At 57.5% G+C, this 23,356-nt stretch overlaps 1 protein-coding gene across 1 annotated transcript in view; it reads left to right on the top strand.

Moving 5' to 3' along the window:
- Positions 1-21,879, top strand: part of PFKL (phosphofructokinase, liver type) — a 22,300-nt gene extending 421 nt beyond the window's left edge. Inside the window, 22 exon segments of the mRNA XM_027846435.1 lie at positions 2,450-2,523; positions 3,614-3,691; positions 5,114-5,303; positions 6,683-6,848; positions 7,956-8,000; positions 8,722-8,782; positions 8,784-8,831; positions 9,851-9,946; positions 10,328-10,420; positions 11,829-11,954; positions 12,284-12,348; positions 13,362-13,425; positions 14,961-15,107; positions 15,236-15,306; positions 15,756-15,843; positions 16,713-16,865; positions 18,013-18,177; positions 18,890-18,951; positions 19,205-19,316; positions 19,842-19,941; positions 20,331-20,436; positions 21,022-21,879. Coding sequence (XP_027702236.1) covers positions 2,450-2,523; positions 3,614-3,691; positions 5,114-5,303; positions 6,683-6,848; positions 7,956-8,000; positions 8,722-8,782; positions 8,784-8,831; positions 9,851-9,946; positions 10,328-10,420; positions 11,829-11,954; positions 12,284-12,348; positions 13,362-13,425; positions 14,961-15,107; positions 15,236-15,306; positions 15,756-15,843; positions 16,713-16,865; positions 18,013-18,177; positions 18,890-18,951; positions 19,205-19,316; positions 19,842-19,941; positions 20,331-20,436; positions 21,022-21,169 — 2,258 coding nt within the window. The 3' untranslated portion in view covers positions 21,170-21,879.
- Positions 21,880-23,356: the final 1,477 nt, after the last annotated feature.

Below are 23,356 nucleotides of genomic sequence, written 5' to 3'. Positions count from 1 at the left end.
CAGCCACTATGTAGTATAACACACCCCAAACTATTTTGCAGACAGGGAAACTGAGGCTGACTAGGGCTGGAAGGAACTTGGCATGAGAATTACCCACTGTCACTGGCTCAGACATCCCTCACTCTAATGTTGAGCACTTTACAGATGGGGAAACTGAGGTAGACAAGAGCTAGAAAGGAGTTTGGTGCCCCCTGTGAGTTACACCAGCTCTGTGACATGGGTAGAATAAGGTCTGTTACCTCATTTAACAGGCAAGGGAACAGACTTCGAGGTAAAAGGGCTTGGCTTGTTGCCCAGGGACCCACAGTTAAGTGTCAGAGGCAGGAAGGGAGTCCAGATGTTCATGGCTCTGCCACCTGCGAGGGCAGAGGAGAGCCCGGGGACTCTAGGTACTAAAGACTTGGGTAGTCATTGGCCAGTCACCTAGCCTCAGTGTCCTCATCTGTAAAACAGGGCTGAGGATGCCTGTGCCTGCTTGAGAAAAAGCAGCCTAGAAACGGGAGGGAGGTGATTAGGAGAAGAGTGATCTCATATGGGGGGGAGGTTTCTGGGAGGAAGAAAGCACCTACTATGTGCCGGGCACATCACATAAATCCTGTCTCATTGGATCCGCACAACCACAGGGCAGGGCAGGTGCTATTATCCCCATTTTGCTGTTGAAAAACTGAGGCAGATGTCAGCTAAGTGACTTACCCAGGGTCCCACTGCTGCTAGGTATCTGAAGCTGGATTTGAACTCGGGTCTTCCTGACTCCAGACTCGGTGCTCTGTGCCTTGTAGTGCCATTAGCTGCTCGGTCTCTGAGCCTCAGTTGTTTGCTCTATAAAATGGGCACCACTCTTCCTGCCTGGTGTGACCCCCATAGCTCCCTGGGGTTGTAGAGGGAGCTGCCATTGCCAAGTGGGCACTTGATGAAAACAAAAAGTAGATGGGGAGCCAAGATTTCTCTTTTCTGTGGCCATGATTGTCTTCCAGAGGGGCCTGTGGTCCAGACCATCCTCCTCCTCCCCCCCTTCTTCCTCCTCCATCCTCAGGGTCAGGCAAATGTGCATGTTGCCACATGGGGGGGGGGGGGGGGGGGGAACTTGGGCTTCCGGGGAAGGTCCAGCTGGCCCCTCAGGTCATGCCCAAGCTTGTGTCCTCTGAAGTGCTCCTTACCCTCACCAAGTCCCTTGTCAGCCTAAATCTCATCCCATCCAGGCAGAGAGGGAAACTGAGGAAGGGGGCGTTGGCAGTCAGGGCTAGAACACAGTGAATGTCCCAGGCCTGGCTGCCTTCAGTTGTGGTCAGTTCAGTCCTGCTCAAGGGCTGGGAGGCCTGTGGCCCACAGTCTCTGAGAGTAGATAAGCTTGACCTGGAGGACAAATCCTCCCCCTTCCCTCTATCCGCCCTTTCCCCTCCCAGATGACCCTCCTCCTTCCCACCTGGGGCAGAAAGCAGTCTGACCCCCAGATTACTGTTGGTCCAACTGATTACTGTTGGTCAGAAGCCTGGAAACCGGGACAAAGGCACCAGTCACAGCCTCTGAACTCAGGCCAGCCCTATGTCACCCCACCCCAACACCCCCACACACACCCCACCCACCGACCCAGGGTTAGGCTAGGATCTTCGTGGCCATTTTATAGATGGGCTCCTTTCCAAACCCAAGTCCCTTCTGTTCCCCTTGGCTTCTCCCCACCCCCACCTGTCTTCCTTATCTGGATTCTGCTGTTTCTGTTGCCTGATAACATGGGCTGACAAGATGTCAAGTCAGAACTGGAAGATCAGCTCTGCAGATATGGGGAAACTGAGGACAGGAGAGGGGTAGGGGCTCACCCCAGCTCACATAGTGAGTTCTCCCTGGATGTCCTGGCTCCCTGGTTACCTTGGTGGGTGTGGGGGAGGTTATGTCCTAGGCCCAATGCTATCCCCTTGACCTCCCATGGGTGCTAGGTATGCCTGCCCAGGACCACCGTTGGGGGTGACCCTTACATCTGTACTGGGTGCAGATCCAGAGGCTGGCAGGGCCTGAAGGGAAGCCAGCTACATGACCCATGTGGACCGAGGCTGCAGGGGATGAGAGCTCCCCGAAGGACCTTCTTGGAGGAGGGGTGTCCCAGAGGGAATGTTACAGTGGGCAGATGTAAGAACTGTCTGATACCCCAAGATGCCTCTGGCCAGTCAGTGAGATGGCTCAGCTCTCCTTGGGAAGCTGCCCATCTCCGGGGTGAGGAAGTGGAGTCTGGCTGGCTGCCGGCTGGGGCTGGTCAGTCATTAGGAGAGTTCGGCCAACTTTCCAAGCCCCGACGTCAACCCTTTATTTGGCTTTTCTGAGGGTTTTTCTGCTTGGAGTTAACCTTGACCCTTCCCCCGAGTGGCCTAGGGCGCTTGCCTCTCTCACTGAGGGATACAGTGGCAGAGGCGCTGCTAGGGTGACCCCCAACCCAGCTCACTGAGGTGTTTCCCTGTAGGCATGAATGCGGCGGTCCGGGCCGTGACCCGCATGGGCATCTATGTTGGAGCCAAAGTCTTCCTCATCTATGAGGTAGGTGGAGCCTCGCTGGTGCCTTATAGGGGAGACTTTCCCCCGTCTGACACACACCCAGGCAGGGGTGTGAAGGTGGGAAACCGTGACTGCTGCCTGGGGGGCTGGGGCTGAGCTTGGACATCACCACCACCCCCCAGCCCTCACGTCCTCCTAGCTTCTAGCCCTGGGTACCTCTGCTGGGAAGATGTGGTGCAGGGAGGGAGGGACGTACCAGGAGATCCCCCTCCTTCCCAGGACGGGTGACCCCATCATTCCCTCGGGATTTGGTTCAGTTCACTTGAAAAGAAACATTGTCTTCAGGACACACTGTTTTACCTCCTGCTAAGAACCCAGCCCATCACCCCAGACTCCCAGGATGTCTGGTCAGAGCTAGAAGGGGCCTTTGAGAGGACGGGAACATGCTTGTTGGTGCTGGCCCTGGGGCCCCGTGAGGAGGGGAGGGGACGGTCCCCTGGGCCAGATGCATCTCCCTTCTCCCATTGGACCTGGGGGTGTGGGCCTGGCAGACTCAGCTCCTCTTAGGCCAAGCCCCCACGTGGAGGCACTTTGTAAGTCAGACTGCAATCTCCTCGAGGGCAGGGTCCTTGGCGCCCATCACCCAGAGACCAAGTTAAATTGTTAAAGGTTATCTCAAGGTGAATACCTCCCCAGGTGCACACGTGTACAGGTACACATGGCTGCAGCATCCTGAACCAGGTAGAACTGGGTGAGCACAAAGGTCAGGGGTGTGAGTGCTGGAAGGAAGAAGGATTGGCTTCTCTGGTGACGACCTCCCTGGTGCACATTGGTTGGGTCCCGGCTAGGCTCAAGGGTCCTGACTCATTCCTGGCCCCTGAACCCGGGCTCTGGGCTCCTTGGTGTGGTCCTTGGCCATCTGAGAGGGCTGGGGCCTGGCTGGGCCCCTGCTGCTGCATGAGGCTCATGACTTCCTGGGCCCAGAGCACGTGTGGCCAACTTCCTGCGGATTCTGTGCCTCCGAAAGGCTGTTTGTGGGTTTGCTGAGCTGGTCCTCCCTGGGCATGCTGGCTCGGTTCCCTTTGGCTCCCTCCCCTCACCTCTGCCTGCTTCTCTTCCCTCCTAATTGCAGGGCTACGAGGGCCTGGTAGAAGGAGGTGAGAACATCCGGCAGGCCACGTGGCTGAGCGTCTCCAACATCATCCAGATGGTAAGAGAGGTCTGTGGGTGGGGTTGGTTCATGCAGGGCCCCAGGGAAGCCAGGGACTGGGCAGCTGGGGGTATTGCATCACTGTGGTACAACCTGTGGCTGGCTCTGTGGCGATGCCCACCGCAGGCCCAGCCCCCACAGTTCCTTGTGCTCCCAGGGTCCCTGAGCTGCCCAGATCAGGGAGGAGGAGCTGGCCTTCTGGCCTTGGTGACCCTAGGCCAGAGTTAGTAACTACCCCCTCTTCCCCCGCTGTGACTCTGAGGTCACTAACCCCATCTGGGGGCTGCGGGAACTCCAAGAGGGCACCAGTCTGGCCCCGACTTCTTTTTGTGGAGGACTGCCTACAGTACCTCGCCCCAATAAAGGAAGGCCTGACGAGATGACATAGCAGGCTCATAGTCGCCCAGCTGCTAAGTGGCCAGAGGGAGCTGGGACCCACTAGACCTGGGAGGCGGTGGGGCTTACTCTTTCTCCCTCGAGTGTCCACACTGAGGGGGAGCAGCAGCTTCTTTGTGCTCAGGTACCAGCTGGAGGCCCTGAGTGCTGCTCCCGCTCCTCAGCCTTCTGTGTCTAAGTGTGGCTCTCACCAATCCAAGGAGACCTCCTGGAAGAGGTGGCATGCACTTGGTGGTCCTGTGCCCCCCCCACCCCCGGCTGTTAGCCTGGTTTGGCTTTTTGGGGGACAGTCATCACTCCTGGCCCCTCGGTTCTCAGAGCCCCTGAGCATGGTGTGGGCAGCCCTCTCTCTGTTCGTCCGTGCAGCGGAGCTGCCTGAGCTGGTCAGTTCCCACTGGCCCCTGCTCCCTCCTGGCCTTTCCTCTTCCAAGTGGAGAATCCTGCTGGGTTTCCCTTCTCCAGTCTCCACTGGCCATGTGGATGACTTTCAGAGTATAGGGCAGAGCCGGGCCATGGAATGTGGCCAAGCTTACAGCCCCCTATGTCCTCCTCCTTGGAGGTGCCAAGGGCTGACTTCAGGGAATGACTGGGCCTTGGGGGGGTGAGGGGGCACATCCAGAGGGCAGAGCCCTGTGCCAAGGATGTCCACATGGGCAGGGAGAAGCTGGTGGCTGAGTGTAGACAGGAGATGCCAGAAACAAGTCTTGGTGGGGCGGTTGGGGCTCAGGCCAAAGGTGGGGGCTGCCAGTGGATGGCTTGGACAGCCAGGACCCTTGATCCTGGCATCGTGCTTGTGAGCACTGAAGGGGGCTCGGCTCTGGCTGTGAATCTCAGCTCGGGCCTCAGGAGCGCAGCTGGCGGGGAGCCGTCCTTGTGTCTGCTGTGTGAAGGTCACCTGTTCTCAGCGTGAATTCCAGAGTGGGCAGGCTAACTGGCAGAAATCCACACTTACTTGTTTGAGGCTGTGTTCTTCTGTTGGTTGGTGATGCCTTTGCTTCCCCTCACTTGTCTGTCCTGTCTCCTCAGGGAGGTACCATCATTGGCAGTGCCCGCTGCAAAGCATTTACCACCAGGGAGGGCCGCCTGGCTGCCGCCTATAACCTGGTCCAGCATGGCATCACCAACCTGTGTGTCATTGGTGGGGATGGGAGTCTGACAGGGGCCAACATCTTCCGGACAGAGTGGGGAGGCCTCCTGCAGCAGCTGGTGAAGGAAGGTCAGAGGGGTTGGGCTGGGCTGGGCCCTGGGGCAGGGTTGGCAGGGGGAGAGGACAGGTAGGTGTCTGCTAACCTGAGTGTGGGCTGAGCTGGCCCTGACCCCTCCTCAGTCTGTCCTTAAAGTCTAGCCCAAGGCTCCCACCTCCAAAAAGCCTGGGTGGGCCCTTGCATGCACTTCTGAGAGTATCAGAGGCCTAGGTAGGCCTAGCTTCTCTGGGGGCCTGTGGAATGTTCATCCCAATGTCCTGTCTCCCAGCCCCTTCCATGGCCCCTCACTTACTGGTGCCCAGTAAATGTTTTGTATTTTTAAAATGCAGGTCTCGTCTGCCTCCCCTGAGATCCCCCTTGCTTGTAGTCTTAACCAGCTGTCTGGGACCCTGAGAGAGAGTAGAGAATGGTTCAGGGTCACCCACCCAACATGGGACCCAGGCAGGACTGATGGGAGAAGGCAGGCCTGCGTGGTTCCAAGCCCAGTGACTAGGCAGGCCCTTCCCGATGACGCTAGTGGGGCTGCTTTTCCCAGGCACTGTTGGCTGGTTGGACTCCCTATCACCCCCTTTCTCAGGCTGTGGAGAATCACCATTCATTCACCTCTTAAGAACTTTAGCCAGCACCCCTGTGACCAGCACAGAGACCCATTTTTCGGGTGAAACTGAGGCTCTGAAATGGAGAGTGACTGATGTTGGTGGTTGGAGAGGAGCTGAGGGAAATGGGGGTCCTTGGGGACTGAGAGTGGGCAAAGGGAGGGGAGGCAGGTGGCCTCTGGAAGGAAGGAGCCCAGCCTCTTGAAGGCAGAGGACCTGAATCTGAATCCCAGATTTGCTGGTGACTAGCTGGGTGACCTGGTGAACCATGCCTGTTGGCATCCAAGGTCACATGGGCCATGTGGGTCAGAGGCAGGACTGACCCCAGGTCTGCCTGGCCAGCAGAGCAGTGTGTGAATCCAGGCCCTTCTGATTCAGTCAGTCAACAAGCATTTCTCAGGTGTCATCTGTGTACACACTCTCACAGATATTGAATGACTATAGTCCCTGACCTCGAGAAGCTTACAGTCCAAAGAGGAGAGGCTCCTTAGTGCCAGAGGCTCCTGCCAGCCCAGCCTAGCCCTATCTTGGGGTGTTCACTCACCGTTGTCTACACTGACCCTCCACAGTCTTCCCTGGGAGGACAGATGATTGGCTGGGCCTGGGAGGTGGGCCATGACCGCAAACTGAGCAGAGCTAATTCAATGGGAGGCTGTCGGGGTTGAGGACACCGAGCACTGGAGGGCCAGACGACGGTCAGTGGCAGATCCTTGTCCCATCTGGCAGAAGGCCGGGACCCGCCATCTGACGTCTCAAGCCTCTCTGGGTCTTTTTTCTTTCTCGCTTTGCCTCAGGCAAGATCACTGAAGATGTGGCCCAGACTTATTCACACCTCAACATTGTCGGGCTGGTGGGCTCCATCGACAATGACTTCTGTGGGACAGACATGACCATTGGCACCGACTCAGCCCTGCATCGTATCATGGAGGTGATCGACGCCATCACTACCACGGCCCAGAGGTGAGGGAGCTGCTGCCCTGCTGTCCCTCCCCCGAAGAGCTCCAGCCTGCCCTGTGCCCACCTCCTTCCCCCGCGTGTGGCTTGGCTGGCCACTGTGGGTGCTGAGCCATCATGGGACATGGCTTTAAAGTCATCATGATGCCCTGGGAGCCTCAAATGAATCAGGCCCAGGAATATGAAGTGACTTGTTCAGCCATATGACACAGGACAACTGAGTCGGGATTCAAATCTGGGTCCTACCGTCTTTCCTCTGTGTGTTTTTCTCTGAGGCACCATCAGGGCTGGATCAGCACCTTGGTCAGCACCTTGCTTGGCCCCGGGGACTGTCCCAGCCCTTTGTTTTCCTCTCCATTCTGGGCACCCTGGTCTGCTGGCACCAGCCCTCCAGGGCAGGCTTTTCAGCCACCACCCCTTTTGTCATCATGGGCCACACCCTGTGTTCTTGCCAGGCAGGTCATGGGGTGGGCACACCCCATCAGTAGGGAAGAGACACGTGGGTGTCGCCGTGCCCCAGACGACATACCAATGCTCTTTTCCCAACCTAGGTGGCCTAGAGCTTGGGTTAGATGAGGCAGATCCCCACATGGCAGGTAGAGGAAGGGTCACAAAGGGTCCAAAAGCCATTCCAGAGGCCTTGGGCAGAGTTGTTTACACCACGCCAAAGAAAATAGTATCTAACCAGCCTTGATTAAGCTCTTATGCGGGGAAAGGGGAGTAGGTGAGTTCCTGGGCTGTTCAGAGGCCTGTGAGGTTTTTTGTAATGCACAGAAAAGTGGTTGGGGGAAGGGCAGTGCCAGGAGAAAAAACAAAGAAACAGAGTCAAGCAAATCTGGCCCAAAATGGCGTCAGTTGGCTCTCCCCAGGATCCACTTTCAGCACCTGGATCTCCCTTTGATTGGCCGTGAGACCCTGGGGGTGTCCCTGGACACCTGCGTCCCTCATCAGCCCAGCAGGAATGGCAGCTCCCTCCTTGCCCACCTGGCACCAGCCTCAGCCAAGAGGCAGCGTCCAAGCCCTTGGTGGGGAGGGGTGGCACAGCTGAGACGTGGGGCTGGGTGGGGGCGGTAAATAGCAACATGCCTCATCTCCGTTCTCCTTTTTTTGTAGTCACCAGAGGACATTTGTGCTGGAGGTGATGGGCAGGCACTGTGGGTAAGGGGGAGCCTCTCATCGCGGTGGGTGGGAAGGAGGGAGGACTGACCAGCCTGAGGGGGAGGTGTTTGAGGTATGCCCAGGGTCCTTCCCATGGGGATCGTACGATGCAGCGGAGGCTAGACACGTTTGAAAGACGCTGTCCACGAGATAGGTGTGTGCGCATGTGTGTGTGTATGTGAAAGCACGCACACTGAGTGCAGAGCAGACCACTGGGGGCAGGGGGAGCAGGGGGTCAGGAAATTGATTTTCTCAGAATTGACTCTGAGCTTGATAGGAGGAGTCAAACCTGAGGTTCTAGGGATCCCAGATCTAGAGGTGGAGGGTCCAGTCCAGCCCAGCCCCTTTATTTTACAGAAGAGGAAACAGAGGCAGGAGAAAGTTAGAGACTTGCCCAAGGGCACAAGTAGCAGAGCTGGGATTCAGACCCAAGCCTCTGCCTCCACAGCCAGCCTGCTTCCCATGTATGCCCGAGAGTGAGGAGGGAAGGCTGTAAAACCTTTCTGGATCTCCTTGGAAAATTGGAGATTTGGGGTAGGGGCCCCAAGGGCCAGAGACTCTATCAGCAGTGATGTCTGTGAGACTTTTGGGGCCACAGGGCTGGCATGGGTGGCAGCGTCAGGTGAGAGCTCCTGGAGGGGCAGCGATCTCGCCCCCTGTTGTCTCCTATCCCCCGGGAGCAGCCCTTTGCCAGCCCTCACGTCCCACCCTGGCTTCCCAGGTATTTGGCCTTGGTATCGGCTTTGGCGTCAGGTGCCGACTGGCTCTTTATCCCCGAGTGCCCCCCCCGAGGACGGCTGGGAGAACTTCATGTGTGAGAGACTCGGCGAGGTGAGTGCCACCCTCTGGCACCCCCTTCATTGGCCAGCTGCTTTGGGATGGAGGCAGAGGCAGACACACGTCCCATCTACCTTCGCAGGCCCTGAGCCCATCATTGCCCTTGAGTGGCATTCAGCTGGCAGTGACCTAGTGGATGGAGTGGTGGGCTTGGAGTTAAGTAGGCCTGGGTTCAAATCCCACCACACACAGAGTTTTATGATGAACCCCTGAGTCTTAGCCAGCCCCCTAGACCAATTCAGTAAATCACGGGACTTATTGGCCTGAGACCCAGAGAGGGGTGTTCTGCATCAGACCAAGTCCCGAGTTCTTGGGCCCACAGCCCATGTGCCCTCTACCTAGCCCCAAGGGCAAGCCAGGTTGGTGCCCCATCCTGGGCCCGGAGGGGCCCCTCACCGGCTTCCCTTCTTGCCTCTCTGGGCTCCATCCCTGCCCTCTCCTTGTGCTGTGCAGTCTGTGCCCCTGGCATTCTTTCACCCCTGTTTCCCTGACTGCCTTCTCTGGGGGTCTAGTGTCCAGAGAGCAGCCTCTGATAGGTAGTGAGCCTGCCTGACAGACCCAGAGCTTCCAGTGGCCTCTTCTGTTGGAGGGGATGTCACAAGTTCACTGGCCTCTGCAAAGGCCAGGTCCGGGCTTGACCATTGACAGCCTAGGGCTCTCAGCTGGGCCTGGACTCAAGACAGTGTTCAGGAGGGTGGAGGCTCAGGACTAACCACTGGATCGCTCAGTCCCGTGCCTCTAATGTCCAGGCTGGGAGCCTCAGAAGGCATATCCTGTCCAGCCGCCTCATGTCACAAAGGAGGGGGAGACTCAGGCTCACAGTCTCAGGGAAGAGACTTGCTCACATGGCCAACAAGTCGCAGGCCTGGGTCTGTGTGACCTTGAAAAAGTCCCTTCCCCTCCAGGCCTCAGCTTCTTCATCTGTGAAAGGGAGTTCATCCGCTCTCCTCCCAGGCCAGGGCCTTCAAAAAGAGCGTGGGCACAAGTGAGTAGGAGTCCTCCTTGCCTTCCAGACTCGGAGCAGGGGATCCAGGCTGAACATTATCATCCTTGCAGAAGGTGCCATCGACCGCCATGGGAAACCCATCACATCCACATACGTGAAGGATGTGAGTACCTGGCCGAGGCTGGCCATCCTGGTCCTCGGAGGCCTGGGTGATAAAGGTCTACGTGTCCTCCAAACCCAGATGGCTTTAACTGCAGTCTGAAAGCACCAGGAATGAGAGGTGGCTGCCTCTGTCTTGGGACCCCAGTGTTCAGTGGCATTTACCCACTGACCAGGGTACCCCCAGCCCCACTGAGCACCATGACTGCCTGCCCTTCTTTGTCCCCCCCGACCCCCACCTTTCTGGTGCCCGGCGGCACAGACCTGGGCACCAGGGCCGGCCAGCTAGTGCTTGGCTTCCTCCAGGGGCTCCCTTGAAACCCAAGTGGGACCTCAGAGTGACAGCCTTGGGGCCTGACGTAGAGTTTTCCCTTCTCCTCACTAGCTGGTGGTTCAGCGCCTGGGGTTTGACACTCGGGTGACTGTTCTGGGCCACGTGCAGCGGGGAGGGACGCCTTCTGCATTTGACCGTATCTTGGTAAGTTTTCCTACTCGCCATGCCCACTGTGTGTGTGTGTGTGTGTGTGTGTGTGTGTGTGTCTGTCTGTCTGTCTGTCTGTCTGTCTGTGTCTGTGTGAGAGAGAGCCACACACATACAGAGAGTGCATGAGAGACCATGTCCTGTTAGGCATGCTTGCTCACACTGACCACATGTGTGCCTATGTGTGCACCATCGATGCAGTGCCACAGTGTTTGCTCACTGGTGTGTGTGTGGACACCCTGACTGGAGACATGGAAAGCTGGCTCCTCCTCAATGCCTGGGCTTGGCAAAGTTAGTCCTCACCCTCATTCTGGTCCCTTGGGAGGCACATGCCAGGCCTCAGGGTGCAGACAGCAATTTTTTGCTTTTAACAGGCCATTTCAGGCCACAAGGGCGTGGAGCAGGCCTCTTCCCACAGGCGCGTCAGGAGCTCGGCGTCTGCTTGCGGACGTTTGAGGCCTAGAAAGGAGAGGAATGGGCAGCAGAGCTTGTTTTTCGGGCATTGTGCCTGTTGGGTATATGGCTGTCTGGCCTCCATTTTGCCTCCATAGCACGTGCCAGGTCGTGGCTGCCTTCCTGGGGGGGCTGAGCGGTAAGGGGGCAGATGGCTGTTGCCCCTCCTTGAGAGAGATTCCCTCCCCATCTTCCCCAGGAAGCGCAGGAGTGAGCATTTGGAGCTGCTCCAGTTTGGGACATAGGGAAGTAGCGGGAGCAGCACGTGCACTGGGTGCTTGGGAGATCTACCTGGGGGTTGTGAGCACAGTAGTGTGGAAGCATCACAAGTGCTTCTGCTGAAGGTCCTTTGAGAATAAATGAAGCAGGGGGAGCAGAGGGGCTGGTGTTCCGTGGGTGACTGTGGAGGCCGAGGACCACTTCACTAACAAAGTGCTGCAGGAGGGAGCCGGAGAGAGAGCGGGCAGTGTGGGCAGGTGGAGTGAGTAGGAACCTCAGAACCCAGGAAGCTGGCAGGCAGGCCCGTTGCTGGGGGAGCCTAAGGGCTGGAGGCCCGGCAGTAGGCACTGTCCCTGGCTTACGTCTCCACCAAGCCCCCTGGCTCTGTTCGGGGCCCTTCATAGTAGCTTCAGTGGCCTTAGGCATGCCTGGCCCTGGCCTACAGAGGCCCGGGGACTACTCAGACGGATGGGTTCAAGCCTCTCCCCACTCTTACCGGTAGACATGGTGGTCTTCCCACTTGGCCAAGGGTCCAGATAGGTCTCTAACAGGGAAGGCGTCTGGATGCAGTGGTGCTTGGGAGAGTCCCAGGCCTGCATTGGGAAGGTTTGCTGTCCAGGGTCTGATTTGGCGCATTCCCACAAGCATGGCCACGCGTAGCACAGTTTTACACGCTCTCTGGGTGGGAGGGCATTTGGGCATCAGCGTGGTCTAGCCACTGTGTCCTCCCCAGAGCAGCAAGATGGGCATGGAGGCTGTGATGGCCTTGTTGGAAGCCACGCCGGACACCCCAGCCTGTGTGGTGAGCCTCTCCGGGAACCAGTCTGTGCGGCTGCCACTGATGGAGTGTGTCCAGGTGGTGAGTGTCTGTGGCCCAGGGCGCTGGAGATGGGGGGGAGGGGCATGGAGGCAGGGTCCTCTGCAGGGTTGCTGAATGGCCTGGCAGCCTGACAGGAAGGGGGCTTTTGCTGACGAGCTAAGGTGCCAGCGCAGGCTCGGGGGGCGGGGGGGACGCTTTGATTCCCTCACTTTAATTCTGCTTCTTACCTCAAGAAAGAGCTCGTGTGTGATTCTTGGGCCTCCTTCCCCTCCCCCACTCCCCCTAGAGATGCAGGTAAAGGGGGCCAGGGGCATGTTTGGGTGGGCCGTGGGTGCCTCACCCCCCTCCTGTGCTCTCTCTCTTTAAAGACAAAGGATGTGCAGAAGGCCATGGACGAGCAAAGGTTTGATGAAGCCATCCAGCTGCGGGGGAGGTGAGAGGCAGGATGAGCTCGTGGGCCCAGGTGATGTGGGCTGAAGGAACCTCGGCAGGGCCACACTTTGACCATTGGCTAACCTCATCTGCTCATTGGCCAAAAGACCCTGAAGAGGCCGCCATGTTTAGGCCCCCTCATTTTACACAGGGGCAAAGGGAGGGGAAGTGACTAGCTCCAGGTCATACCAGTAGTAAGCACAGAAGGCCCCTGACTCCAGGGCCGGGGCCAAGGCCTCACCACTGGACAATGCTGTCCTGAGCTGAGGGCGTCTTGTTAACTGCTTTGAAGTTCAGTTTTCTGTGGGGGTGGAGATGCGCTATTCAAAGATGACCTTGCATCGGCCCTGGCAGATTGACTTATTGGTCATTTGTCTCTGGGTCTCCTCGGCCCTTCCCCCACCCCAGGACTCAGTACCCCAGATGGAGTCTAGAGAGAGAGCAGCTCAAAGTCTGAGCAGGCTCTGGCTGCAAGTGGCCTGTGGCTGAGGATTGGAGCCTGTCTCTCACCCCTGCTCTGTGCCTCACTACCCAAGGTCTCCTTCCCCATCTATGAAATGGGTATAGTAAGTGCTGGTCCCAGCTTGAGTAAGGTGGCATCCTCCACAAAGCAGTGAAGAAGGTGGTAAAAGTGTCCCCAACCCACTTTGTGGATGGGGAAACTGAGGCTGGTGACTTGCCCAGGGATTCACAGCTTTTTCTTTCTTCTCTCTCTCTCTCTCTCTCTCTCTCTCTCTGTCCCTCTCTCCCCCTCTCCCCCCCCACCTCTATCTCCCTGCCCCCATCTCTTTCTCCACCCCCGCCCCAAATTTCTCACTTCCTGTCCCTCCCCCCAGCCCTGTCTCTTTCTCTCACCAGGAGAGGAGCTAAGACTCCAGGTCAGGTCCTCGATTGGCCCCTGCACCATCTCCCTGGAGCCAGTGCATTTGTTTACACCCAAGGGTCTGGCTGGTGACCAGAGGCTAGACCTGGGCATCTAACCCTGAGCTTCTTGTCTGGCTTTTTCCGTTGCAGGAGTTTTGAAAACAACTGGAACATTTATAAGCTGCTGGCTCACCAGAAGCAATCTCAGGAGAAGGTGAGGCCCTCATGGGGAGGCTGGGAAGGAGCCTTGCTTTAAAGGCGAAGAAGCAAGGTAGCACACAGGGAAAGAAGGGGCTTGGCCGTGGCCCCGTACCAGAGGGTCCCACCGGGGGAGTCTGTGGGGTGGGCGTGACCTGAGGCTGGGGGAGGGCCAGCAGGTCCCCCATGCGAGGTGGGCACCTACCTTGGCCTCAGGGGCCCCGCTGTGGCTGTCCCCATTCACCTCTGAGGCACCTTCCTCGGCACTGGAGATGGGCCCTGCCCCAGCTGTCACCCAGGCTCTGTGACTGTACCTTTACTGCAGCCAAACTGTAGACTGCTGAGACAAGTGGGGCAGGGGTGGGCCGGGGGCGGGGAGAGGAGTTCTGATTCCTTCTTATTAAACCAGTGGGTTTCAGTGAAGGATTTCCCATCTCACCCCCTTCTTGTGGAGAGGACTAGATGAGAATATGCTTAGATGGATTTGGTCTGGGTGGGTGGGATGTCCCAGGAGGCAGTGACCTGCCTGGCTAAAGGCATGGTGGCCGGACTGAGGTTGACAACAAGGGGATTGCCATCTAGGAGAATGAACGTGGCTACACAAACCCAGCTTCCCAAGCATGGGAGGGGGAGGCATGACGGCCAGTGGGGTGGCCACTCAAGTCCGTCCAGCATCCTCTGCCCTGCAGACCCTCCTCCCGAGGCTGCAGCTCCATGCTGGGTGCCTCAGAGGCAGCGTCCAGAGGAGGGCAGGCAGTGTGGCTCAGAGCCTGGAGTAGTTCTGGCCCTAGGAGGCCTGGGGGACAGGGCGGCTGGCCGCATGTCCCAAGGGCTGCCTTGTGGAGAAGGGCCCAGGCTTGTGGGGGAAGGGAGGATGAGGCCCATTTAGGGCTGGGGGAGTTGCCTCTTGTCAAAGGGGCTGCCTCTGGGCTCTTCCCTCAAGAGTTCCAAGCAGAGGTGGCTCTAGCAGGGACTCTTTGGGGATTCTTCCTCTGGGTGGGTCTCAGTGGCCCCCGAGGTCCCTTCCAGGGAACCTTGGGTCTGGAGTGTGAATGTCTGCCTCCCCAGGGCTGCAGCACAGCCTCCTCCTCTTTCTGCCCCTGGGGCACTGATCAGAAGCCATTTGGGAATGTTCCGGTTTAGGTGGAAATTAAGTCAAGGATGTAGGAGGCAGAGGACAACGGGGTTGGGCCCAGATTTTTTCTTTCAGTAGTGTTGGGGAACTCTGGGTGTGCAAAGTCCTTCCGCCAATGCTAATGGCACCCCATCTAACTTAGCATCTTATCATTTGCCAGAGGTTCTTGGCCAGGGTCACACAGTCAGCACACATCAGTAAATCCTAATGCCCTGGTCAGCCCTGCATGCCCTAGAGCACAGTGGTCCACCAGTGGCTGTGCTGGTCCCCTGGTAATTTCACCAAGTGGGACCTCCCTCATGCAGCAGCAGGCAATGTGCCTTTTCCCCTTTGGAGCAGCCTTGGCCTAGAGAGGTGGGGGTTGGGGTACACTGTGCCTGGACCTCAGGCTCCTGGTCTTTCTCCCCTCTGCCCAGAGTAACTTCTCCGTCGCCATTTTGAATGTGGGGGCTCCAGCGGCCGGCATGAATGCTGCCGTGAGGTCCGCAGTACGAACCGGCATATCCCAGGGGCACAAGGTCTATGTCATTCATGATGGCTTTGAAGGCTTGGCCAAAGGGCAGGTACGTCTGCATGGAGGAGGTGGGCTGGGAGGCCAGGGCAGGGCCCCCAGGTGTTCCTGGCTCAGCCTAGCCTCCACTCCTCAGAGCTGTCTCCCCATGTTTGGTGACCCTTCTCCCGCTCTCTGTAGGTGCGCGAGGTGGGCTGGCATGATGTCGCTGGCTGGTTGGGGCGAGGAGGATCCATGCTTGGTACTAAGAGGTCAGTACTTGGGCTCCCTGCATCCCAGCCCCCAGGATGGGTTCAGAGGCTTGACAAATAAATAATCATCTAGTTTGTATGTGGAGACCTGTGCTGGCAGGGAGCTCACCACCTCCCAGGCAGCTCAAGCCCCTTTGGGTCCACTCTCTGAGTGTCAGGAGGGTTTTCTTCCACATTAAGTGGAAATTCCACCCACTGGCTCTGTGGGAAAGGTGAGGGAAATCTCACCTGGGCCAGGGGAGTCTAAGCTTGGCTTGCCTCCATGATCAGAGCTGGTAGGGGTGGGGGTGGGGATGGGGATGATGATGCCAGTAATCTTCCTGGCCTCAGGGAGGATGCTTTATAGGGAGATGTCAGGGTTGGGGGGCAGCCAGGGTGCCCAGGCAGTGATGGACCAGGAGTCCTCGGCTCCATCCAGCAGCTTGCAAGTGACTGGTCTCTGGTTACAGAACTCTGCCCAAAACCTGCCTGGAGAAAATTGTGGAAAATGTACGGACTTACAACATCCAAGCCCTGCTGGTCATTGGTGGCTTTGAGGTGAGATCTCCTGTGGGGCCCCAGGGAGTGGGCTGAGCCAGCAGCAGGCCTCTGGAAAGGGGCATCCTCCCTGAATCAGCAGGAGACACGGGGAGGGCCAGAGGACCAGGAGCTGGGCCAGGCAGTCCTCAGGCCCCAGTGGAAGAACGAATGCTTAGAGCTATCCTGGTCACTCCCCGAGGCGTGGGGACCAGAGGCCTTCATGGGGTCAGAGCTAGGCCCGAGGGCAGTGCGCCACTTCCCCTAGTTGGTCACCCTTCCTCCCCCCAGGCCCTGAAAGGCCTGAGGAGGACAATATGGAGGCCAGATATAATGGGTGGGGGGAGGGTGGCGACATTTATTTTAGAAGGGTTGTGGTTTTTCCAAACATTTATCTTCTCCCGCTCCCACATTCTCTTATTGGAAAACCCAGACCCTCATAACATACATGCATGTGTGCCCATCCTCCACCCCTGGGTGGGGGGAGGCTGATGCCACGCCACGCCCTTGGGCCTTCACATTGAGGGGGTTTCCCCAGTCTTTCGGACTCAGTTGTTTTTTTTGACCGTGTGTTTATTGTGTAGCTACTCCTGGCCCTTGCTGGCCCAGATGTGGACAGGACAGGCCCTCTGCCCAGCACTGGGCTCAGCTCTGGGAATACACACAGAGAAGTCAAACAGTCACTGCTCTCAGAGAGGAGAGAGCTGGGCCCCCATCTCTGGAGTGGGCAGGGCCCTCATGTGGGCAGGCCCTATTGGGCCTAGGCCTGGGTGGAGCTTGGGTTCCACCGATCGCCCCTTACAGAGGAGCAGGCAGAGGAAGGCCTGGAGACATCCCAGGATGGGGGAGTCACTGGTCCATGCCTGGGTGGCCTCCCTCCTCTCTGCCAGGCCTACGAGGGCGTGCTGCAGCTGGTGGAAGCCCGAGGACAGTATGAGGAACTCTGCATCGTCATGTGTGTCATACCCGCCACCATCAGCAACAACGTCCCCGGTACCGACTTTAGCCTGGGCTCGGACACGGCCGTCAATGCTGCCATGGAGGTGAGGGCAGGGCTGGGAGGAGGGCAACTGGGCGGCAGGGCCTCCACTGGGGGTCCTGCCTCTCTCCCCTCTTTGCCCCAAGCACCGAGCCCCTTGGTCTCTGGACCTCCAATCTTCCTGCCTACGTGGCCTGGCAGTGCCTGGCTCGTGCCCTTCCCTCTCTTGGCCTGAGGTGCCTTTGCAGGACCACGTGGGGGCCTGGTTTTCTGATCCTCATAGTAACGTCTTTTAAACTCCTGATGCCAAGGCAGTCCTGGCTCAGTGGGTTCCTCAGAGGCTCAGGTTCATATAAGCAGGTCTTTTACTAAAGACACTCTAATATCCTCAAGGGGAGGCCAACCTCAACGTGATTAAAATCAGTTTGGGAAAATGAGAGGAGAAGAAAGCCCAGGCCAAGGAAGAGGGGAAAGGCACCTTCAGAGGTCCCCGACAGGCCCTCAGATGCTCCCCTGATATCCTAGAAAAGCAAAAAAGTCCCCAGTGAGGCTCCAGATCATTCCAGGAGTGGGCTGCACCACAACCATTCTGGGCATTAATTCACCTCCCCAGTTGGTGGGCATCTCCTCTAATTCCAATTCTTTGTTACCACAAAAAGAGCTGCTATCAATATTTTGATACATGTAAATCCTTTTCCTCTTTTCTTGATCTCTTTGGGGTACAGACCTCGGACCAGTATCACTGGGTCAAAGGGGATACAGTTTGATAGCCCCTTGGGTGGGCAGAGTTCCACACGTTATTCTCCAGAATGGCTAGACTCAGCTTCACCAACAATGTATCAGAGTACCTACTTTCCCACATTTCTTCCAGCATTCATCGTTATCCTTTTCTGTCATGTTAGTCAATCTGAGGGGTGTGAGAGAGTGCCTCAGGCCAATCCCTTTTCTTACAGATGGGGCAGACAGGGCTCAGGGGTGGGGGAAAGTGACTCCCATAGGGTCGGTAGGAGATGGGCCACAATATTAGCCCCTTGACTTGGGGCTCTTGGCTTCCTCCTGCCCTCAGGTGCATTTTCAGTAGTCTTGTGGCTACAGTGGTGGCTGGGTTTGTGTGAGTAATGAGGGACAGGCAGCCTGCCAAGGTGCAGGAACCTCGCTGCCCCTGAGAGGGAGGGAGGGAGCATCCCATCCCTCCCCTCTCACCTCCACAGAGCTGTGACCGCATCAAACAGTCAGCTTCCGGCACCAAGCGGCGGGTGTTTATCGTGGAGACGATGGGGGGCTACTGCGGGTACCTGGCCACGGTGACAGGCATTGCGGTGGGAGCCGACGCTGCCTACGTGTTTGAAGACCCCTTCACCATCCATGACCTGAAGGTGCGATGGCAGTCATTGGTGGGGAGCCCAGGAGGAGGGAACCGGGGCCCTCAGGGACTCCTCATTCTGTGGCCTGGGGCATGGTGGGTTACTGAGGAGGAAGCCTGGAGAGGGGGCAGGGCTGCCCAGTGTCATGGAGGATTTGAACTCAGGTCTTCTGTCTGAGCCTTGACTCCTCCTGGAGTTGATGAGGCCACGGTCGAGCCGACCAGCCAGTGGCCAGGAAGGTCCACAGAGCAGAGCTTTAGGGCCTGTTGACCTTCCCTTGCTACCTCGGTTGGTCCTTCTTGTTTCCTGGGCGCTGGTCTTATGGCCCCTTTGACTGGAAGCACTTGGAGGGCAGGGCTGTGGCCCTGATAGCAGCTCCCTGAACTTGTCATGGCAGAATTGGCAGGGAGGGAGTCCCCAGGGCAGGCTGTGTGGCCTGGGGAGAGTGGGTAGCCCAGAAGGGAGGTCCGGCTGGACAGCCCTGCACCTCCTGAAGTCCTAGGGCCCACACCGGTTGTGAGCTGCTATCCCCTTGTCTGATGAAGAAATGGAAAGAGAAACAACAGTTATTTACAGATGTGGAAACTGAGACCCAGAGAGGCAAAGGCCTGCAACTCCTGAGGAAGGGGGGGGTGGTCTTTGGGGCTGATGTGCCCCAGGTGGGCTTGGGCCGTCGGCCAGGAAGGTCACCTCCTGGGACACGGCTCCCTCCTGTTTCCTTCAGGCCAACGTTGAACATCTGACGGACAAGATGAAGACGGATATCCAGCGGGGTCTGGTGCTCCGGTGAGTCCCCACCTCTCCCTCCAGGAATCTGCTATCAGATATGCGCCCTGGGGGAGCCAGGCACGGGCAGAAGGTGGCATAGCAGCCACCACCAGGGCAAAGGCGTGGGGGTGGGGGATGGCATATCAGGCCAGCAGAGCAGGGAAGGGGAAGCAGTCGGGTGGTGGAGGAGGGTGCATCTGAAGGCAGCAGTGAGCCCACAGATGTTCTTGAGGAGGAGGCCAGCCAGTGAATTGTTCCCATTTCTTCCCAGGAATGAGAAGTCCCATGAGCACTACACCACAGAGTTTCTGTATAACTTGTACTCCTCTGAGGGGAAGGGCATCTTTGACTGCAGAACCAACGTCCTGGGACACCTGCAGCAGGTGCACGCTGCGGCCATCCTTGGTGGACCCAGGAGCCTGCTGGGGTCCACGTCCTGGTGCCATCTTCTTTTCTCTCTGGGCCTCAGGTTCTTTCTTCGTAAAGACTACGAGGTGGACCTATGGCCTCAGTGGGAAGGATGGAGCCAGGTTGGAGGGAGGGCTTTCTTCCCAGGGTGCAGTCCACAGGCAGAGGGAGGGACAGTGGGGCCCCAACTCAGGCCACTGTCACTACTGGGATTCTGGGGGGTTAGCTAGAACTTTGAGTGAATGAGTGAATTCAAGATAGTCCCATTTTGTACACAAACAAGGTTCAGAGGTTAAGTGATTTACCCAAGGTCACACAGCCAGCATCGAAGCGGGCCAGAGTGAGAAGGGGCCTCAGAGATCATCTGGTATTAGAAAACAGGCCTTTGATTCCATGGCCCCAAGCCCCTTCCCAGCTGGATGTAGCTCCTGGGTCCAGCCTCTGGGTGGGTGCCTGAGGGTCTGCCCCCATTCACTTCCTTAACCATCCCTTGGCCACAGGGAGGAGCCCCCACCCCCTTTGACCGAAACTACGGCACCAAGCTTGGGGTGAAGGCCATGCTCTGGATGTCGGACAAGTTGCGAGAGGCCTATCGGAAGGGTGCGTGCCAGGACCCCCACCCCAGCCTCCTGAAAGCCTGGGAGAGGAGGGGGGTGCTATAAATGTGGACAGCCCCTCCCTCCCACTCCTTGAGGGAGCAGGAGGCCATTTCCCCCAGTCAGCCAGGACATGGCACATTTGCCCTTTCCCTCCCTTCTTCCCCTGTCCATTTTCTTCCTTCCCCCCTTCTTTCTCTCCCTCCCCACTCTTTCCCCCCATTTGTACCCCTCTTTCTTCCTTCCCCCCTTCTTTCCCTCCCCACTCTTTCCCCCCATCTGCACTCCTCTCTCTTCCTTCCGCCCTTCTTTGTCTCCCTCCCCACTCTCTCCCCTGGTCTGTCCCCCTCTCTCCTCTTTCCCCCTCCTTTCATTCTGTGCTTCTCCCTCCAGGGCGGGTTTTTGCCAACTCTGCAGACTCGGCCTGTGTGATTGGCCTAAGAAAGAAGGTGGTGGCTTTCAGCCCAGTCACTGAACTCAAGAAGGTCACAGATTTTGAGTGAGTCTGCCTTGATCACTGGCTCAGAGGGTTATTAAGACACCCTTTTGACCCCAAAGCCCAGGCAGCTCCTGCCGCCGCTGCCCCAGGGTGGCCTAGGGGAGGTGGTGTGGTCTCTCTGTAAGGGGAAAGAAAGATCCCTTTTAGGCCCTGTCCCCAGCACTGAAGTGCTGCCCACCCTTCCCTGCCCCTCATATCACCACACTGGCCTCCTCAGCCTAGGTCCCCTCCAGGCTGCGTTCCTCAGTCACACAAACATGTCCTTTTACAGTAATGGGGGTGGGGCTCTTTTCTTGCCCTTACTGCCTTTAAGTGGGGCCAGGGAACAGAAGGAGGGCTGGTGAGAAGTGGAAAGGGTCTGAGGAAGCTTGGCCGATGGGCTGCTGAGCTCCAAGATGGGGCATGGCCTTGGGGCCAAGGACCCCCAAAGGGCACCCGGCTGGAGAAGATCAGAGCCAGGGGGAGAGGAGAAGGGGAGAGTGGGGAAGAGGCAGGGGGATGGGGGCAGGGAGAGAGGGGAGTGGAGGAGAGAAGGGGCCACCATCAGGCACTGAGCCCGCTCCCTCTCTTCTCTGCTTGCCACAGGCACCGCATGCCCCAAGATCAATGGTGGTTGGACCTGCGGCTCATGCTGAAGATGCTGGCCAACTACCAGATCAGCCTGACTGAATACGTCTCTGGGAAGATGGAGCACGTCACCCGGCGCACCCTGAGCATCGAGAAGGGCTTCTGAGTGGCGGTGCCGGCCCCAGCCTCCCTTTCCCCAATGCCTTCCTCACTAGCTCCACTGTGGGTGCACTGTCTGGAGGCAGCTTAGTGTGTAGACACTGACCCCTTGGGGACATCACTTCCTTGCTGCATGAAAGGGAGGGTGGTTTCACCATCCACTGTCTCCGGTCCTTGACATCGTAGTATTTGAAGAAAATGTACCAGACCAAAACCAGGCACTCTGTGTAGTTTGGGTAGCATAGACTCAGACGGGACCTTCTAGCCAAGTTCCTCATTGTGTAGGTGGGGAAACTGAGGCTTAGAGTGGCAGAGGGACTTTTCGTTGAAGCTGGAAGGGACCTTAGAGACCCCGAAGGCTGAGCACCTCGTTTGACGGATAGGGAAACTGCAGCGTGCGGTGGAATTGTGGAATCCCTAGACCCGCTAGGATGGAGGACAAAGTGAAGTTCCCCTAGTCACTCAGCCAAGGAAAGGCCTGGCCTTTATCCACACTGCTCCTCCCTGGGCCTACTGTCCACACCAGTGTGAGGGAGGACCACCCTTCTCTCTCCCAGGCATCAGAAAACACTGGCACCTGCTGGGGTTGGGTGGGCATGGGGCTCTGCCACTTGAGCAGCGAGCTGGCCACCTATAGCCAGGACCTTGAGCTGTGCAAACATTCTTACTGTGATCATGCTATGTCTGTGTTAGATTAAAAACCTATTGATGAGCGAGCAATGGTGTGGCTGAGGCTCTTGTGCCAAATGGGACCAGAGGAGGGGACCTTGGGGAGCCCATCCCAGCTGAGCCCAGAGGTGGGGGTGTCAGGGGAGGCCCAGAGACAGTGCCACTAGGCCGGACAGGCAGCCCTGCCTGCCGCTGCCCCCTCTGGAGGCCAAGGGCCCTTAGGCAACAGCCAGACATCAGCCGTGCAGGCATCTGGGCAGGTCCTGAGACCACACAGATCCTGGACAGCCAACTGGGTGGCAGCTGCCAGTGGGGTGTGGAGTGAATTATGGAGTCAGAATCACCCATCCCTTCTCCCTGGAGCCTAGGCTTAAAACCCTGGGGTTGTCCAGTTGCCGTCCTCCCATCAATCCATCTGTCCTGTCAAATCTACCTCCCGCCAGGCCTCAGCTCTGACTTCATGTCCCTTGATTACACTTCCCCACTGTAGTTGTGGCTAGTCTTCTGCGGGAGCGGGGAAGGAGAAGCAGGACGGGGAGCACAGAGAAGGGATGGGTGGAGCAGATGACAACCTGCCCCTCTGTAGGTGGGAGAGGAGCTCAGTGGAGAAGGGGGCACCTGGGGAGGGAGCTGTGGGGGGCCCAGGATCTTGGTGCTGACTGAACAGAAAGCTCCTCCACTTATCTGGCCATTGTTTGAATACTTCTGGTAATGGGGAGCTCACTTCCACTTGAGGGACTTCCTCTTGTTTGCTTGGATCCAGCCCAAATCGGCCCCTTGGCACCACCCCCTCCATTCTGCCCTTGAGCATGCCACACACTGTGCCCAAGTCAGGTTTTTCAGTTCTCCAATCTGTAAACACGAAGTACCTACTGTGTACCAGGCGCTGTGCTCAGTCCAGGGGATACAAAAAGGCAAAAGGCTTCTGCCCTCAGAGCTCACACTAATAGAGGGGGTAATGTACAAATATGTACAAAGCAAGCTGTATACAGGATAAACAGGAAATTGGGGAAGCCTTGTAGAAGGTGGGATTTCAGTTTGGGCTTAAAGGAAGCCAGGAGGTCAACAGTTAGAGTGAAGGAGGGAGAGGATTCCGGGTCTGGAGGATGCCAGAGTTAAGAGATGGACACAGCCAGGAGACCAGGGGCGCTGGATTGATGAGCGTCAGCAAGTAAGGTATAAGAAGACTGGAAAGGGAAGAGGGGGGCTGGGTTATGAAGGGCTCTGAATGCCAAACAGCATTTTCTATTTGATGCTGGAGTTGTAGGGAGCCCCTGGGGCCTATTGAGTAAGGAGGTGGCACGATCAGACCTTGGCTTTAGAAAAATCACTTTTTTTTGGTGAGGCAGTGGGGTGAAGTGACTTGCCCAAGGTCACATAGCTAGTAAATGTCAAGTGTCTTGAGGCCAGATTTGAACTCAGGTCTTTCTGAATCCAGGGCCAGTGCTCTATCCACTGCACCATCTAGCTGCCCCAGAAAAAAATCACTTTCGTGACTGAATGGAAGATGGATTGGAGTGAAGAT

This window comes from Vombatus ursinus, unplaced genomic scaffold (genome assembly GCF_900497805.2).
Source record: "Vombatus ursinus unplaced genomic scaffold, bare-nosed wombat genome assembly UNPS02015165.1, whole genome shotgun sequence".
NCBI lineage: Eukaryota > Metazoa > Chordata > Mammalia > Diprotodontia > Vombatidae > Vombatus > Vombatus ursinus.
This window is presented reverse-complemented; position numbering and strand designations above follow the sequence as displayed.